This window comes from Lissotriton helveticus, chromosome 7 (genome assembly GCF_964261635.1).
Source record: "Lissotriton helveticus chromosome 7, aLisHel1.1, whole genome shotgun sequence".
Lineage (NCBI taxonomy): Eukaryota > Metazoa > Chordata > Amphibia > Caudata > Salamandridae > Lissotriton > Lissotriton helveticus.
Genome location: NC_136068.1, coordinates 420,753,056 through 420,768,049, shown reverse-complemented (window position 1 = coordinate 420,768,049; position 14,994 = coordinate 420,753,056). Strand labels below are relative to the sequence as shown.

Sequence of the window (14,994 nt, the reverse complement as noted above, 5' to 3'; positions counted from 1 at the left end):
TCCAATTGTCTTCTCCTTCTTCCCCCGAAGAAGATTTCCAAAATCAAAAAAGAAATAAGACATGTCCTCAAACATCAAAATCATTCCTTAAGAGAACTAGCCAGACTCCTCGGTCTTCTCTCTTCCTCCATTCAAGCCATCTTTCCAGGCCCTCTGAATTATCGAGCCCTCCAAAGGATAAAAGGAAAAGCTTTGAGATCCGTTCTCTGGTTCAGAGACCTTGTTTCCCTGAATCAAGAATATGTTTCAGAACTAACCTGGTGGTTGGAGAATTTGGATGCTTGGAATGGCAGAGCAATATTCGGTTCAACGCCAGATTTTATTTTGGAATCAGATGCGAGCCTTCATGGCTGGGGTGCCTGTCTCCTAGATCAAAATACTGGTGGAATTTGGTCTCGAGAGGAGTCTTCTCACCATATAAACTATCTAGAACTGACTGCGGGTCTTTATGCTCTAATGAGCTTCAAACACTCTCTTCAAGGCAGATCAGTAATTCTAAAAATGGACAATATGTCCGCTGTTGCTTACATAAATCGCCTGGGTGGAACAAAGTCGGAGGATTTGTCAAATTTAGCCAAAAAACTTTGGATCTTTTGTCTAGAACACAAAATATCTTTAAGAGCAGAATAACTTCCAGGAGATTCCAACCTTTCTGCAGATTGGAATTCCAGATTCCTCTTGGATCATTCCGATTGGAATCTCAACACCTTAGTATTCAGATCCCTCAACTATTTCTGGGGTCCCTTTCAAATAGACCTTTTTGCGAGCAGACTATCTTTTCAACTAGACCCTTATTACAGCTGGATGCCCGATCCGGGTGCTCTAGCAGTCAACGCCTTTCTTCAATCATGGGTGGGAGTCAACGCTTATGCCTTCCCTCCGTTTGCCATGATCCAGAGGGTCCTCCAGAAAGTGAGACATCAACATGCCTCCATTGTCCTGATAACTCCCTTTTGGACTTCACAAGCCTGGTTCCCAACTACTCTAGAGATGTCTTACGATCTTCCCTTCCTAATTCCTCCTCTCAACAACCTTCTCACCGACATAGACAGTCAAATTCACCCTCTTGTTCAAATAGGGAAGTTGAACCTTCTTGCTTGGAGAGTGTCAGGAGATCCAATGATCTCGCAAGACTTTCGTCTACAGCTTCAACTCTCCTCGGAGAATCTTGGGCTCCAGGAACACACTACCGGTATAACAACATCTGTAAAGTATGGTTACGTTGGTGCTTGGAAAGGGACTTGGATCCCGTGGATGCACCTATCGTTGATATAGTCAATTTTCTCGGAGAACAATTCGACAGAGGTTTAAGTTATAGATCTATCAATTGCTATAGATCGGCTATTTCTGCTGGTCATTCCCTGGTCAACAGTAAAACGGTAGGTAAAAATCCTATCATTTGTAGAATTCTTAAAAGTATCAGACTTAGAAGACCCCCCAAACCTAGATATCAATCTTTGTGGGATGTTAAATTAATTCTTGACCTTTTCTGTAATTGGCCAGATAATTCACTTTTGAACAGAAAGAACCTTTCTATTAAATTAGCTACCCTACTTTGTTTAATTTCATGTCGTAGAGTTTCTGATGTTAAAGCTCTAGATATTTCTTATAGATCTTATGATATGTTTGGAGTTAAATTTGAACTCCACAGAAGGACTAAAACTATGTCCGATTCCATTTTCTATCCTCGTTTTGATATTTGTAAAAAACTTTGTGTTGTGGATTGTATGAAGCAATATGATTTGAGAATGCATGCTCTTCGCCCTTTTGGTGTTAATCAGTTGCTTATATCCTTTGTTAAACCTCATAAGGGTATCTCCTCTGCTTCTATTGCAAGATGGGTCAAAATTGTTATGAATTTTGCTGGTGTTGATCTAAATATCTTCAAACCACATTCCATCAGAGGTGCTATGGCCAGTAAGTCCTTTTGGTCAGGAGGTAAGTTGGATGATATTCTTAAAGCTGCTGATTGGTCAAATTGTAGAACTTTTGCTCATCATGATTGTAAACCAATCACTCATATGTCTGATGTTGTGTTACATGGCTACCAACATGCATAATGGTAGCCTCCGGTCTTGTAATGAAATTGCGATTCTCCTATTTACATGACTAGAGAATCTGGATTTCATTAAAGACACGGAGGCTAGCATTATCCCTCCCACCCTTCCCTGGGTGGTTGATGGTTAATTTTTTTACTTACTGTTTATTTCTTCTAAATGCAATAATAATCTTGCCTTAACAATGAACATATTACATTTAATAGAATGTTTTATTTAAATTCTTTAAATTCCTTTTCAGAATTTATCTTTGTTTATATTTCTGGATTTATTTACACTTCTTTTCTTTTAAGATAACCTCTCGTGAACTCTTGTTCCTGATTACTTCTCTACGGATCTTGGAGCTTTCACTTGTCTTTCATCTACCTTGGTTTATATGAAGTCTCATCGTTGAATTTCTCATTGGGACATTTCCTTTTTCTCCTTTACTCCTTATTTAAAAGAGGCTGATTGCCTAGTGCTTACTAGAATTGTTTTGTTAAGAATGTTCCATTGGAACTATTGCTTTGTGACATATGCGGCTGTTTGGAGTTGCATTAAAAATTATATGCATAATGCTAGCCTCCGTGTCTTTAATGAAATCCAGATTCTCTAGTCATGTAAATAGGAGAATCGCAATTGGTGGACATACATGTGGTTGTTCCACATTGTGCGGAGTGAAGCCGGGAATTAACTGTGCCCTAGAGCCTAGTTTATTCAACTCCTCCATCTGCTTACCCAATTCCCATTGCTTCTGGGCATTAGTGTGGCTTATATCTGATCTGATGAGAACGAGAATGATCCAGAAGTCAGTAGGCCTTCCTTAAGTGCTATCGACAAAATAGCCTCTTTTGTGGTGTTCGTCAGAAAGTTTCTCAACATTTTCCTTAGCTTCTGTCTCGCGGGATTTCTCTTGTAAGAGTCCCGATTGACCCCCTGTATCTCCATGGATGGTTCTATATTAGGACAATTTTTAAGAACTGTGTCTTTTAACAGCAAGATCATGTAGGCTTTCATGTCAGATCTTTTAAGTGCTTCTGGAACATTAATCAGTCTCAGATTGTTCTTCCTTGAGTGATTCTTAAGGCGCTCTAGGTCCTCCCGCATTTCTTTATTTTGCCTCAATTATCTGCTCATCTCTGCTGAGGATGTATCAAGTGCCTCCTTAATCTTAGTGATTTACTTCTCCAAAGTGTCCATCCTTAAAGATACTTCTTTTAGCTTCCGTGCTAGAACTACACAGGAGGCCTGTATCGCCACTTGGTTGTTTTCCGATACCGTGAACCTATTCCCCATCTCCTCCTTGAGGGCTAAATGTATACCTACCAAAGACTCAGAACTCGTCAGGGGGTATGAGAGGGGCTTTGTGCACGCTACCTTGGAACTGACTGACCAACTTGATTATCCCTTTCTTATGGCTCCAATGCAGTAAATCTGTTCGTGATGGAGGTTGAAGGGTGCAAGATCATTCAAGAGCAATTGGGTTCCACTGTGGTTGCTTCGGATATTTCAGGTAGGAGTGAAAGGGCTCAGAGTGTGGGGGGTGGATGGGAGGGTTATTCCCTGTGCTCCTTCGGACTGGCTTGTCTCCATCCTATTTTTGACAGACTCAAAAACACCTCCTTGGGTGGGGGTAAGGCTGGCACAGCAAGAACCAATAATAGGATTTTAGTGAGGGCGTAATCTTCACTCTTAGTGCAGAGACTTTTTTCCCCTACCTCTGCCTCTGCTTCTGGGGCTGTTAACTACGGTAAAAACCTCTGCTCTTTTCCCCTTCTCCCCTCCTTTTTTTGTTTTTTGACTCTCAGGTGATCTAAGTCTACTATTACTACTCGTGCTATGCGTAGGGTAGGAAGGGTCTTGAGTCAATGCCTCTGAAAGAGAGATGGATTGAGTACCTCTCATATGGAGTGTATATCTGCACACCTATTCTACTGAGAGGTCAAATCCCATTTGCTGGTTTCTACTCCTCTCCATGTGGTATTGGCCTCCCCCTCCCAATTCCAGCACTCAAACTGTCTTTTCTAGGCTTTCCAAGCCAGCAGCAGGGGGTAAGCACAGTGAGGAGCCATCTAATGGGGTCGGTCCAAATATAGCAAACTTGCAGCTCCAGTCTCCTGGGCTGTCTTATCACCACCAGGAAAACCGCTCCTGAACGCTAACCCCGTCGCCCCACCTCCTACCAACAGTGCCTCCACTCCAGGGCTGAAGTTCCAGGCTTTCACAAGGGCATCTCCTCTTTAATTCCTGCAGCCACCGATGTATGCTCCAATGCTGGCTCCGCCTCTTTCAGCCCGGAACTGGAAGTTCGCAAACCTTCTGAAACCCCACTCCCAAGCCGTGCCCTTCCATTGCGGGGCTCGGAGCGCACCAGATTCCTCGCACTGATTCAGGATCATTGGCAAACTGGCAGGCAAACTTGCAAGTGAGAGGAGGCACTCCAAGAGAAGAGGAGAGTATGTCGGAGTGTGCAGGAGGAGCAGAGAGATAGCGAGGAAGGCTTCAAGGGGCCCCTAGAATTATGATACGGGCCGGAGGGACTTCCAACCTGCGGCCGCTAACTGATGGCCGCCTTGTTCCTAGTATAGCAGGGAGGGTTCCCCAGAGGGAGGAGGGGATTGGATGGGGCATGGGGATCGGGAGGGGTGTGGGAAGAGGGGAGGAGCACGAGGTAGGGGGCAGTGGGAAATTTTTTTTTAAAAAATCCTCTATCACGTCAGAAAGTTTGTTTTATGATCATCGCTGTGATGTGGTCACCGCCTTACCGCCATCTCCAGCACCCAAAGGGGTAGCGATGGAACACCTGTGATATATATAGAGCGGGAGTGCTAATTGGTTTATGGGGGGTGGGGTTTTGCATTAAATAAAAAGATCCTGGTGTGGATAGGATATTGAACAGTCCTACCTATGTGTGTTGTTTATGTCAGATGCAACATAACAATCACAACAGTTACTGCCTTAGCTATGACGACACTCTGAAGAATGATTCGCTTTAATGGGAGTTAGGGACCTAAAACTCATGGAATATTAATGGCCTTAGATGTATGTGCATATGTATTGCAAGGGAGTGGCTATTTTGATTAAACGAGGAGCAGGCTGTATAATAAAATCATTTAAAACAGATAAAACTGGGAGGTGGATTATAGCCCTCTTAGATTTTAGAGAGACAGACATAGCTTGTACATAATTTTATTGGCCAAATATTGACGTTCCCACATATTTATGTAGTCTACAATGGAACCTGATGGAAGTTACTGCCCCAATAATAATAGGGGGAGACTTTCATGTCCTGCTTGACTCGCGGCTTGATAGATCGAATCAGAGTTGGCATGCAGGGACTCCCTGAGTCCGTCAGGCCTTAAATAATATGATGCATTACCTGGAACTTTCAGATGTTTGGAGAGCTAAGAAGGGCAATACCCATGGATTTACTTTTCAAAGTGAGAAATATGGACATTTTTCAAGGATAGATTACCGGTTGGCAGACAGATCAATTATGGATGCCATAACATCTATCAATATCTATCCTAGTCATATTTCTGATCACTTGGCAATCCCTATCTCCTTTGGGCACAGTAGTCAATCATCAAGACCTAGATGGACATTTAAAAGAGCGATGCTGTCGGATCTAGAAATAGCTGAAGCACTTAAACATGCATGTTGTGATTATTTTAATGTAAATATTGGGTCTACATCTCTAGATATTGTATGGGACGCTTTTAAGGCCTGCTTGAGAGTCACTTTGTGTAGTCTCATAAGCGCTAAAAATAGAGCGGAATCCCAATCTTTAATAAAAAAAATGGAAGATAAGGTAGGTTCACTAGAAGCTGATCTTAGTCAGATGAACCCTGGGATGGTTGAAGCAAAGGCAAAGGTTCATAGACTGCTGGATAAGGCCCGTCATGAATATAGGATTAAGATAGACCAGAAATGCAAAGCCCAATGGATTGCAAAATCCATGCAGAATTATGAGTACGGGGAGAAATCGGGAGCGCGCTTACCTTGGAAGGCTAAAGTAGATCAGTCAAGGAATTATATAAATAAACTAATAATAAATGAAAATGGGGATACATCCAATAAACTGGAAGATATGCAAACCTGTTTAGTTACTCTATTTTCTAAGGTATATAAGGAAGAAATCTTTCCGAATCCTGAAACCCTTTAAGCCTGGCTACGGGAAATACCCCTACCCATGTTAACACCACAGAGCTTTGAAATACTTGATGCACCAATATCTAGGAATGAGATCCAAATGAGTCTCAGAAAAAGTAAGAACATCAAGGCAGCAGGCACGGTCACACTTCCTAATGAGGTGTATAAACTCCTATTGGAGGAGTTAGTACCGATTATGGAAACATTGTTTAATTTGGTCAACTAGGCGGTCAAGACCCTAGGTCATGGAAAGAGGCAACGATCGTACACATCTTGAAACCCACTAAAGATCCCTCAAGAGCAGATTCTTATATACCGATATCCCTGCTGAATGAGGACTATAAGATCTGCATGAGCATCTTGACAGGGAGAATAGCCAAGCTTGTACCACAACTGATACATCTAGATCAGAAGGGTTTTATCCCGAAGAGATACATCCAAGAACAGACCCAGAAACGCATAGGCACCATAGATCTTGCCTCTGAACGTGTCGAGCCTTTGGCCGTAGTGGCATTAGAAGCGGCCAAAGCGTTTGACAGAGTTTGTTGAGAGGACTTGTGGGAAGTATTGAGAACAATGGTTTTTGGTTCTATTGTCTTATATACTCTAAAAAAGTGCTACAAGGGTGCCTCTGCCAGGATCTTGTTAAATGGGACCTTAACATCAAGTATTAGCATTACGAGAGGGACACGGCAGGGTTGTCCCCTTTCACCCTTATTATTTGATTTATATATAGAGCCATTAGCTCAGATAATAAGATCAGATACCTCTATAACCCCTTTTAGATCCCATCAGTATAGTAGTAAGGTTGCTCTATATGCAGACGACCTCTTGCTACATACTGCTGATTCGACAGAAGGAGTACCAAGGGTAGAACAACTGTTAGAGGAGTTTGGGTCTTTATCAGGATATCTAATCAACTCATCCAAAACCGAGGTGATGTGTTGGAACATACAAGATTGGGAGGGAAAAATTAGCCAAGATTTTAAATATATATTTAGGTATAACAATTGTTAAGGAAATAGATGAGATCCCGCAGATTAATCTAAATAGGGTTTCAAGAGAAATAGACCAATTGTTGGCAAGGAGGAAAAATCTCCCTCTAACTATCTACGGAAGAGTAAACCTAATTCTCACCAAATTAACATACTTGTTTAACGCTATCCCTCTCTGCTTTCCGAAGCTAAGTATTAATAAAATCCAGGAAAATATTGCAAGCTTTATATGGGCCTACAAGGGCGCAAGGCTGGCATCGAAGGAACTCAGGCGCTGGCTCATTAAAGGTGGTTTGGCTCTTCCAGATATCAGTCGGTACTGCGCAGCCTTCCAATTTAAAAACATCCAGATGCTGCTTGGGAAGGCTGATGATTCGACCTGGGGGAGGCTTTTAGGAGAAATGGAGAGGAAGGAAGGTGGGATAGCTTTCTTTACAAATTTGGTACCCCCAGGTACTTAAAAAAAGTACGCCTAAAAATATTGAAGTCTGCCTTACACCTATGGTATAGGGTTAGGAGCAGGTGGGGTTTAGGCTATTATTCGGACTTAGCCCCAATTTGGGTATCTCCGGGGACGCTGCTTTGTTTTAAGGATAACCTGAGTATACCAATAGAAAGGGAAGGCCTTACAAAATGATCAGACTTGATATTAGCTGTGGGCGTCCATCCATGGGAGGTTCTGAGAGCAAAGATTGGGAGTGATTTTTCCAGGTTAAAATATGTCCAATTATCTTCATGGTTTACGTCCAAAAAGAAAGAAGCCTGGGGTGATTGGGAGTTGAAGCTAGCTCCAAGAAGGGAGCCTTAAGAACAAAGAAGTCTCTAAGTGGTACGAGAAGCTCTTGGAGGCAGATGAGGAGTGCCCACCGCAACATCAAGTTTGGAATGGGGCTCCTCTAGAGTGCTACATAGAGGCTCCTTTACAAATTTGTAAAACCTGCTAATCTGAAAAAGAACAATTTTTTCACCATAAATCGTTTAAATTGGACACCGGCTAAGATAGTAAAGTTTGCCCCTATTCCTCCCCCCAAATGCCCCAGACTGTGTAAGAGCCAACGATCTGCATATCTTTTTTGAATGTCAGAAGTTGAGAGATTACTGGGATGGAATATAGAATGCTTTCAGGGGAATTTTTGGCAGAGAGAACGCCCTGAACACGGCTATAGTCCTGTTTGGAGGAGATCGTACAATCACTAAGAATTTGAAGAACTAACATAGAGGACTATTGCTCTATCTAATCCTGGTAGCCCAGAGAGAAATATGTTTAAAATGGAGGGACCCCCTGCCACCCAAGGCAGACAATTTGGTCAGGGCGGCCAATAAAATTGCTCGTTCAGACCAAGCAGGGGCGAAGGAAAATTATCTTGACATTTGGCTTGACTTTCTGACATGGAGCAGTGCTTTGGGTTTTGTACATCTACCTTTGGTCCGATGATTACACCATGACACTAACAAAGGTGAATGAATGAATGAATGAATGAATGAAATAAAACTTATAAACGCGCAACTTTGCCCGAAGGCGTCAAGGTGGGTCTGGTAAGGCTTGCAGACCACGGCGAATGCAAAAGCCTCAGGGCGCACAGTTCAGAAGGGAGGCTATATAAGCATTGCCGACGCTTTTGGGGATATGAGGTTAAGAAAAAAAATGGATTTACTTCAAATGAAAAAAAGAACACTTTCTGTGTAAATTTCTAACTCTCTGCCAAATGTGATAGCTGTGACGCTGTTCAAAAAACCTTGATGAAGTTGCATGGGGAAATGGCACTGTGGGGCCCACCTGTGTGTGTGTCCTAAGAAGTGAAGCAAGAGCAATGGTAAGGCAAGGGGACTCTGTGTGCAAGAGACGTTGGTTGTGTCCGAATGCCATCAATGCTCTAATCTTAAATACATGATTTCAACAACAAAGTGCCTCATTTAATGTTTGTTGGTTGGCCTGCCCAGTCCCTGAAGGTCCTGGCCTCTACTCCCCTGACAGAGGACCTCCTACCATATTTGGTCTTGGTATTTTCATTATGTCAAACGGTGCAGCAGATGTACTGAAGGCAAGGTTGAATGCAGTGAGAAACAAGCCCTCAAAGCTAGAATTTGTTTCAAAAAAGCGAAAAGGAAATAAATAGTGCTCCTGATGTGCTCAGAGTTTTCTAACTTTGAGTGAGGGCTTTTGTTTGTTTTCCCTACCAGGGTGCATCATGATTTATTGGGAAAATCTTCTCAGGGAACTCCAGTAGCAATAGCCATGCCCTAAATAGCGCAGGGGTACCACCTTTGTCACCCTGTACCAGCCAGATCACCAGGGCAAGGGTTTTCAAAAGTGTAACCAGGTGAGGTTCATCATTAGAAACACAGCGGTTCCCTCAACCCTAAATGACGTGAGGAAATTGTAAGTTAAGCTGGAGCTCTGTCAGTTTATGGCAGAGCTCCTCCTTTGCCGAAGTGTGTACAAACCTCTTCTTCATCTGTCTGTGAAGACTCTTATGTTCGACACTTACTTCAAGAGTATATTGAAACATATGGAAAGAGTGGTAGCAAGACAAAATATTGAATTCAAAATATCGAATTACCAAAATATAGAATGGACAAAATATCGAATGGACAGAATATAGTGGTGAAAAATATTGAATTGAAGGTAAGTAATATAATATCAATTTAGTAGTTTTTACCCCTACGCTATCCAACATTTTCCCTACTGCTGTACTCTCTGGAGTGGGAATAGTATTTTTTACCCCTACGCTATCCAACGCTTTCCCTACTGTTGCACTCACTGGAGTGGGAATAGTAATTTTTACCCCTAAGCTATCCAACGTTTTCCCTACTGTTGCACTCACTGGAGTGGTAATAAATTTATTATTTAATAATTTTAAAGTTATTTAGGTATTTTTAAGTATGTTTTTGTTAATTATATGTATTATTTCATTAATTTTAAATTACTTTTAAGACATTTTAAAAAATTCGATATTTTGACTATATTTTTTAAACCTATATTTTTGATTAGATATTTTTGTACTTACCTGTTTGTCGATAGGAATTCGATATTTTTGCATTCTATATTTTGGCATCGGTATTTTGGTAAGTCAATATTTTTGTATTCGATATTATGTCAGTGATCCGGAAAGAGTACATGCAAAACCTGCTGGTGTGCATGCTAACTAACAATATGAACCACTGCATGATAGTCAATAAGAGGCCCTCTTCTCTTTACAGATGGTGATTCATATGAGAATATGGATGGTCAGACTTTTACTGTTCATCTTAACCAAAGAACCCCTCGGATAGAAGAAGGTAATAGCTGCTGTTAGTTGAGAGAGGATACAGTCACTCTCAGTACCACTAAGCATGACAGACTCATCCCTGACCCTCCATGACTGACGTTATCAGCCCCTTGTTTTTCTTAGACCTTTCTCTCACCCTTTCCTTCTCCTCTGACTCCTCAGTTAGTCATATGCTTTGTTCTAACCCTTTTCTGACTTCTCCTGTCCAGTTGTATTTGTTTAAACCTGTCTTACACATTTACAAACCTGTTTCACCCTTACATCCCTTCAATATGAACTAACAGCCATTCCCATATCCATCACTGAAATCTGTGGAACCCTCCAGTCCTTTCTGATTCCTCCACACCCTAAATCATCAACCACTCCTGCAGTACACTACCCCCTTCACTAAACTTGTCATCCTCACAGAATTCCTCTGGCCCCTACCAGCCTCTCCATAGCTGCATTTACCTTTCTGGACATTAAATAACATTTCAGTTGCTCATACACTCTTATGGTCAGTCACAGTCTTCCAGGCCACAGCCCTCTTTGGCCTTTATATAACTCCTCCTGCACCTAATTGACAGTTGCAGAACCTTGTGGGCCCTTTGGCTCATTTTTACTTTTTCATTTTCCCCATGACCTCTCTTGACTCTTTACTTACCCTTCCATCACTTCATAGATCCTTCCTGCCTCTCACGTACCCTTTGGGTCATCTTTAACATAGCAAGTCATTTCTTACATCTTCACTCACTGAACATTAGATAGGCATCAGATTCTGTCACACTTCTAAACATTTAATTATCCTTAAAATCTTCCTTTGTGATTCAGTATTTGAGGAGACATTTGCAGCCACTAATCATTATACCTATCTTCATTTTTGTCTCAGATACTAACATCTGCCATTCCATTTCCTAAACAGAATATGATAATATGGACAAAGACAGTCACCTTACTGTGCACTCTGAAGATCAGACGAATGATGCCAATACAGCACTTGCAACAAGTAAAACAGCAGCACCCAGGTAATGTTCTGTCTGTTATTAGTGGGGAATTAAAATATTCACATTCAGAATTAGGGCTTTGTAATGTCTAAAACCTCTTAGTGTCACAGGCTTAATAAGCAGAATTGGGATTCAGTGTTGTCTAGGTTTCGAATTTACTGTAGATTGATGTTTCGGCAGCTAGTGGCTACAAAACTTCAATGAGGACTTGACACCACTGGTTCATGTTTGTGGGAATTATACAAGATTGAGGATTTTAATCTATGTGTTGCTATTTCTATGATGAAGGTTGAGCTTTAATGTCAGTCTAGTACAAAGGGCCATGGAAATACCAGAGTCATTATACACTGAGGGGCTGATTATAATGGCAGTCGCACCGCACCCCAACAGGTCGTCGGTGTCAGTCTGACCACTGACAGTCTTTCGGCCTGACCACTGCAGTTTAATGATGCCGGTTGGACCCACAGTAAGCAGAGTCCAGTCTATCGCCTTTAACAGGTTCTCAGATCCTGATGGGGGAGGTCGGACGTCACGGTCCAGAATGGCGGTGATGCCCAGCCAGGCACCACCATTGGAATTTGGATACCCCTTCCCAACAGCCTGTTCATGGTGGAAACACCACCATGTACAGGCTGTCGGAAAAGGATAGTGGGGCCCCAAACAGGGCCCGTCCCATGTAGGCCTCTGCAAAGTTGCCTTGGGGACACAAGTATTGCTCCCACTTACCTCAATGCCCAACGCATTACTTACTCTTCCTCCCAACTCCACGGTCTACAAGGTCCGTGGTTTCTACATGCCTCCATACACTCACGTATTTCCTTGTTTGACCTGTCCCCTGCTTCCCCCTGCGTTTGTTCATCTTTCTCCTTTGCTCCTCCCCCGCCTCCCAAGGAGGACGCCAACCCAGTTCCAGCCAGGTCTCTTAAGGCTTATTATTTGGACACCCGGTCGGCAGTGGCTCATTCACATGAACTATCGGTGCTGTTGGCTCTCCACGCACCTGATCTTCTCTTTTTAACTGAGACTTGGTTCAGTGATGACTCCTTACCTGCCATATTAGCCTCTCTTCCCGTTCCTTATTATGCTTTTCGTGCTGATCGTTCATCTGGCAGAACTGGGGGCGGCGTTGCAGTTATTGCCCGGTCTGATTTCCCATTCCAATTGCTTTCTTTGTCAGACATTGCTACTACCGAGCACCGTGTCATTCGCACTACCTCTATTTCCCCCCCTCTCACTTGTGTCCTCATCTATCGTCCTCCCCAGTCACCTGCACGTTTTCTTTCTGACTTTCAGGAGGTGCTGGCCACCCTCACGGTTAATAACTCTTCCGTTTTACTGCTGGGTGACTTTAATTTCTGGCCCTCTGACCCAGCAGAGTGTTCATCCTCGAGAGAGTTTTCAGACATACTTCAATCTCTTAATTTTGTTTCTCACGTTCATTCCTCTACGCACATCAAGGGGCATATCTTGGATCAGATTTGGTCCTTAAACTATCCGGTAGACTCCTTGTCCATTTCACCTTGCACCTGGTCTGATCAACATCTAATATCTTTTTTCTCCCCATAAGTTCTATCACTAGGCTCCCTCTTCCTAAAAATGTCTGGGTCCGCTCGTGGAGCAGAGTGGATCCGGCCAACTTATCTGCCCTCTTAGTTGATTCCTACCCCACCTTACAAGGCCTTTCCACTTTGGCTCAGGCCAACGCCATTGATCAGTGGCTCTCTTCTGCTAGTGAGTCCATTGCTCCACTAAAGCGGTTGACCTCGAAGCGGGAGAAGGACGCCAATCTGTGGTTTACCGATGACCTCAAAACTATCAAACTAGAGGTACGTCGTGCTGAGCGGGCCTGGAGGAGAAATTATTGTCCCATTCTTAGAGCTGATTTCATCGCTCTTTTGGCTCAATATAAGAAAGCTATTTTGGCCGCCAAAACGGCCTATTTCTCCTCTAAGATCCTCACAGCCGAGAACCAATCGAGGGAAATCTTCTCGATTGTCCACAACTTGGCATTTTCGGACCGGACATCCCTTAAGCCCTCCCCCTCCCAGGACCTCTGTGATTCCTTCAACAGTTTCTTCATCAATAAGATTGCCGCCATCAAAGCTAATATTCCCTTACCTTCCCCTTCTTTTGTGGACCTTCAGTGTCCTCCACCACAAGGACAACTTAACGTCTTTCCACTTCTGACCAAGGAATCCCTCTCTTCACTAATTCCCCTTATCAAGTCTGGCTCCCCTCTGGGCTCTTGTCCCGCTCACATCCTCCGTCACATTTACTCTACTTGTCCTGATCCCCCCCTTCACTTTCTCAATAGCTCCCTCTCCCAGGGGGTTGTGCCCAACCCAATGAAAACAGCTATTATCCTGCCCATCTTAAAGAAGCCTGGCGCGGACCCCTCGGTCCTCGCCAATTATCGCCCCATCTCCCTCCTACCATTTTTGGCTAAGGTGCTCGAGCGTCACGTCACCAAGTCTCTGAGCGCCTTTGTGGAGGAGCATGGGTCTCTGGCTTCTCGCCAGGCTGGCTTTGCCCTGCACACTCAACGGAGTCCGTAGTGCTTTCGGTCCTTGACAACCTCAGGGAGGGAATGGACACCGCCCGATCCCAGGCTTTGGTCCTCCTCGATCTCTCAGCCGCCTTTGACACGGTTGATCATACCATCTTGCTTTCCCGTGTCGGGGCGGCAGGGATCGGGGGCACGGCCCCGGTGTGGTTGTCCCCCTTCCTGAGGGACCGCACCCAGGCGGTCCGCCTGGGCGACTTCTCTGCGGACTTCCGGAAGGTTCAGTGCGGGGTCCCCCAAGGTTCCTCCCTTTCACCTCTTTTGTTTAACCTTTATATTGCTCCCCTCATTTTTGCGTTACAACAAATGGAGGTCGCCGTATATAACTATGCCGATGACCTCCAACTTGTTTTCAACCTCACTTCTTCTTCTGCTTCTATCTTTAATTTTCAGTCTATTATGATTTTCATCCGGGACTGGATGGACTTTAACCACCTGAAACTCAACCCAGATAAGACCGAGCTGGTGTTGACAGGTGGTGCCTCCAGTCCCTGGTCTTCACTTTTTTGGCCCCCTTCCCTAGGTTCCCCCCCGGTCCCTTCTACCTCAGTGAAAACCTTAGGCATCAAACTTAATTCTCACCTCACCCTTCACTCCCAGGTTAGCTCCGTGGTTTCTTCTTCTTTTCTTTCACTACGCACCATCCGCAAGGTATCTCGTTTCTTTTCCTTCGAGGCCTTGAAGCTGATCATCCTTGCTATGGCCATCTCCCGCCTGGATTACGGCAACACCCTATATGCTGGCATACCGGCATATAGCTTTAGGCGGTTGCAGCTGATCCAAAACCAGGCGGCGCGGTTGGTGTTTAAACTCCCTAAATCTTGTCACGTTACACCTCTCCTTAAAGCCCTACACTGGCTTCCTGTCCGTGAACGTGTCCAGTTCAAGCTTGCTTCCATCACCTTCCAGGCTCGACTGGGCACGGCCCCTGCCTTCATCACTTCAGAGATTGTCCCATATCTTCCACCTAGGGAGCTACGATCTTCATCCCAATCC

General features: G+C 43.8%; 1 protein-coding gene across 5 annotated transcripts in view; it reads left to right on the top strand.

The window, feature by feature from the left end:
- The window catches only part of LOC144766801 (uncharacterized), a 1,464,990-nt gene that overhangs the window by 1,267,122 nt on the left and 182,874 nt on the right, over positions 1-14,994 (top strand). For 4 of the 5 annotated variants that reach the window (XM_078650530.1, XM_078650529.1, XM_078650531.1 and 1 more), the window contains 2 exons: positions 10,385-10,462; positions 11,354-11,456. The exons of the other annotated variant lie outside the window; for it this stretch is intronic. In XM_078650530.1, the coding sequence (XP_078506656.1) occupies positions 10,385-10,462; positions 11,354-11,456 (181 nt within the window). The remainder of the gene's footprint in view (positions 1-10,384; positions 10,463-11,353; positions 11,457-14,994) is intronic. 5 annotated transcript variants of the gene reach the window in all.